Source organism: Trichosurus vulpecula, chromosome 2, assembly GCF_011100635.1.
Source record: "Trichosurus vulpecula isolate mTriVul1 chromosome 2, mTriVul1.pri, whole genome shotgun sequence".
Lineage (NCBI taxonomy): Eukaryota > Metazoa > Chordata > Mammalia > Diprotodontia > Phalangeridae > Trichosurus > Trichosurus vulpecula.
In genome coordinates, this window is record NC_050574.1 from 351,953,752 (window position 1) to 351,957,015 (window position 3,264).

General features: G+C 38.4%; 1 protein-coding gene across 1 annotated transcript; it reads right to left on the reverse strand.

Annotated features, from left to right (window-relative positions):
* Positions 1 to 1,723: 1,723 nt before the first annotated feature.
* Positions 1,724 to 2,172, reverse strand: LOC118840367 (60S ribosomal protein L22-like). Its single transcript, XM_036747857.1, has one exon. It carries the CDS (start codon positions 2,164 to 2,166, stop codon positions 1,780 to 1,782), a length of 387 nt encoding a protein of 128 aa, XP_036603752.1. The 5' UTR covers positions 2,167 to 2,172; the 3' UTR covers positions 1,724 to 1,779.
* Positions 2,173 to 3,264: the final 1,092 nt, after the last annotated feature.

Genomic DNA, 3,264 nt, shown 5'->3' on the forward strand with positions numbered 1-3,264 from the left:
TTCTAGTTTTTGTCACTCTGGTAATGGGAAGTCAAAACACTGATGTTAATTAAGTTTCTTGATCTGGTAGGCTGCAGAACCCCAAAACTATTGAAGTATCATTACTGTGATTCTTTTGTGAAATCACAAACGCTCTTAAAGGGAGAGCTTCCTATTTGAAAGGCTTCTGACCCCTTTGAGCCTGCTGCCTTGTTCCTTAGCTTTGGTGCCCATTTTGTTCCAAGAGGCGAGAGCATCACTCTACGCTGGTCTCCTGAGCTGTCATCTTTAGTTTTGTAATTTGCAATGCTGTTCTTTATCTTGGTGGGGTGAGTGATTTAAAAAAATTAAGGGAGGAGAGTTTGGGTTGATTTTTAATAATTAAAAAGCATTGGAAAAATCTTTCAACTGTAACGTGTGTGTGCTTTAAGTGTTGTAGATATTAGAAAGATCTCGTTTAGAAAACCAGAAATTAAGGAGTCTCTCTTGTCTACTAATAATGTCAAGACTACTTAAGGAGAAGTAGAAGAAAACCCTAAAGTTTTTGCCTCATCCTATTTTAGGTGTACTGAGAAGATAACTAACTAGCAGAAGTGTGGATTAGTCAGTCATTCACTCTGTGTTGATCATTACCATTCCCGGAGAGATACTCTGTCCTTTTAAATACTGTCCTAGTGCCCTATGTCAAGCCCAAATCATAAAAGGAAAGATTCCCAGAGGCTGTCTAGTCCAAATCAAATCTGAAGAAGAATCCTTTTCTGATGTCCATGACGACTGGTAATGTAGTCTTTACTTCATGATTTTCAACGATAGGGGACTCAGTGTCTCCTGAAGTAGGCCACTTTTGAACAGCACTAATTATCAGGAAGCCTTTCCTTGTGTCCAAGCTATATCTAATTCTGCAGCTTCTACCCACTTTTGGTATTCATGCCCTCAGAAGCCAAGAAAAACATTCAAACCCTCTTCCTCATGGTAGTACTTCAGATACTTGATTTCATATAGTTCCTAGCTGTAAATGTACCCAGTTCTTTCAGCATATCTACAAATGCCATACTCTGTGGGACTCTCATCATCCTAGTTTACCATCCTCTAGATGTGCTTCAGTTTGTCGATTTCCCTCCCAAATATGGCACCCGGAACTTAATACCACCCACCAAATGGAGTCTGACCAGTTCAGAGTACCTAGTAAGTAGGACTATTAACTCTCTCCTGTGCCTCTCCTAAAATAGTCCAAAACCATGTTGATTTTTTGGTTAATGTATCATACTACTGACATCCTAAAATCTTCAAAAATATATTTTTTTTTGTAAGTACTTTTATTCAAGTAACAGTTTCCAATCTGATTTAAAATGCTTCAAAGGGAAATCAGTTGTGGTTGTTTTAATGAACTAAGAGCCCCCAGATTTGTATCAATTGTATATCAATTTCCTTGAGGAAAGAGACAGACAAGACTTACTAATTGAGGGAACACTTTCCTCCAAAGTCAGCAAGTGGAAGGGCTCAAATCTCTGACTGCCTTCTTCTAAGCAGAAGGCCCTTGTCGACCTGTTAAAAGCAGTCAGAATTTGCATCAGGTCCCTTTTTTTTTTTCCACTTCCAATTTGGCAGTTACATTCCAAACTGAAATCCCCAAGCAGAAGCAGCTCAGTGTTGATGAGTGCACAGCAGCCCAACCAAAGCCCTTTCTAATTGTTTCCAGTATCCTGTACAATCCACAGTGCAATAAGACAAGGATAAGCACCACTTTGGTTCAAGTTTTATTCGAGATCATATACAAAACGTTTCCAGACCCAAGAGGGTTTAATCCTCCTCCTCTTCCTCTTCTTCATCCTGGTTGATCTGGAAGTACCGTAATTCGTAACTCTCCTTGCTATTGGCCACCACCCGAAGCCAATCTCGAAGATTGTTCTTCTTTAAGTACTTCTTTGTCAGGTACTTCAAATACCTTTTAGAAAACGGCACCTCTGACGTCACGGTGATCTTGCTCTTGCTTCTCTCAATGGTCACAACTCCGCCCCCGAGGTTGCCAGCTTTTCCATTCACTTTGATTCGTTCTTGTAAGAACTGCTCAAAATTAGCTGCATCCATAATCCCATCTTCCACAGGATGGGTACAATCCAGGGTAAATTTGAGGACTTGCTTCTTTTTTTTGCCGCCCTTCATCACAGATTTCTTCACGGGCGCCATGGCGATCGAGGAGCCAGAAAAGCCTTCAAAAATATTTTAAAAGTCTTTTTTTTTACTGATGTGTTTTGTGTTTACATCATCTCCACTTTCAGATTTATCCATCTCCTCTGCCCTACTCACTACCCTGGAAGTCATCCTTTGTAACACAGATTGTATATGTGTCTGTGTATGTCATGTACACATATGTATATACATACATATACATATGCATACACACATACACCGTGCATATCCTTTGATCATTTATCAGTTGGGGAATGACTTGTATTCTTGTAAATTTGACTCAGTTCTCTATATATTTTAGAAATGAGGCCTTTCTCAGAGACACTAGTTGTAAAAATTCTTTCCTAATTTTCTGCTTCCCTCCTAATCTTGGTTGCGTTGACTTTGTGCAAAAACTTTTCAATTGAATGTAATCAAAATGATCCATTTTGCATTTCATAATGTTCTCTATCTCTTGTTTGGTCATAAATTCCTCCAGTCCCCATAAATTTGACAGATAAATTATTCATTGCCTCCCTAATTTGTTTATAGTATCAGCCTTTATGCCTAGACCAGGTACCCATTTGGACTTTATTCTGGTATACAGTGTCAGATGTTGGTCTGTGCCCAGTTTCTGTCATACTGTTTTCCAGTTTTCCAGCAGTTTTTGTCAAACAGTAAGTTCTTATCCCAGAAGCTGGGGTCTCTGGGTTTATCAAACAGTAGATTGACTTCGAGCCCCTTTAGTTGAACTCAGTATAACCACACATCCCTGCTTACTGTTTCCCAAAGTTTAGGAATTCGGAAACTTTTGGACATTCATAATATCCAAGCGAACAGAGGTCTTACCAGGAAAATAAACTAACAGTGAAAAGCTTTTTAGAAATTGTTTCAAGCCATTGAAGTGAGCTTCTCTACCTTTTTGATTTTTGATAATATAATTATTGTATATCAGTAGTTGAGTTTGACTTTTCCATTTTCTTCAATATTCATTCTACCTTTAAAGGAATAATATTTCTGTATTGTTTTCAGGGATGCAGGGGCTACAAGACTTGATGTGTTTTCAGGTGAGCAGATTTTTTTTATATACATATGTGTGTATATATATGTTTTAAA

Coding starts and splice junctions, on each gene's coding strand:
- LOC118840367 (XM_036747857.1), bottom strand. CDS start 2,166: ATGGCGCCCGTGAAGAAATCTGTGATGAAGGGCGGCAAAAAAAAGAAG.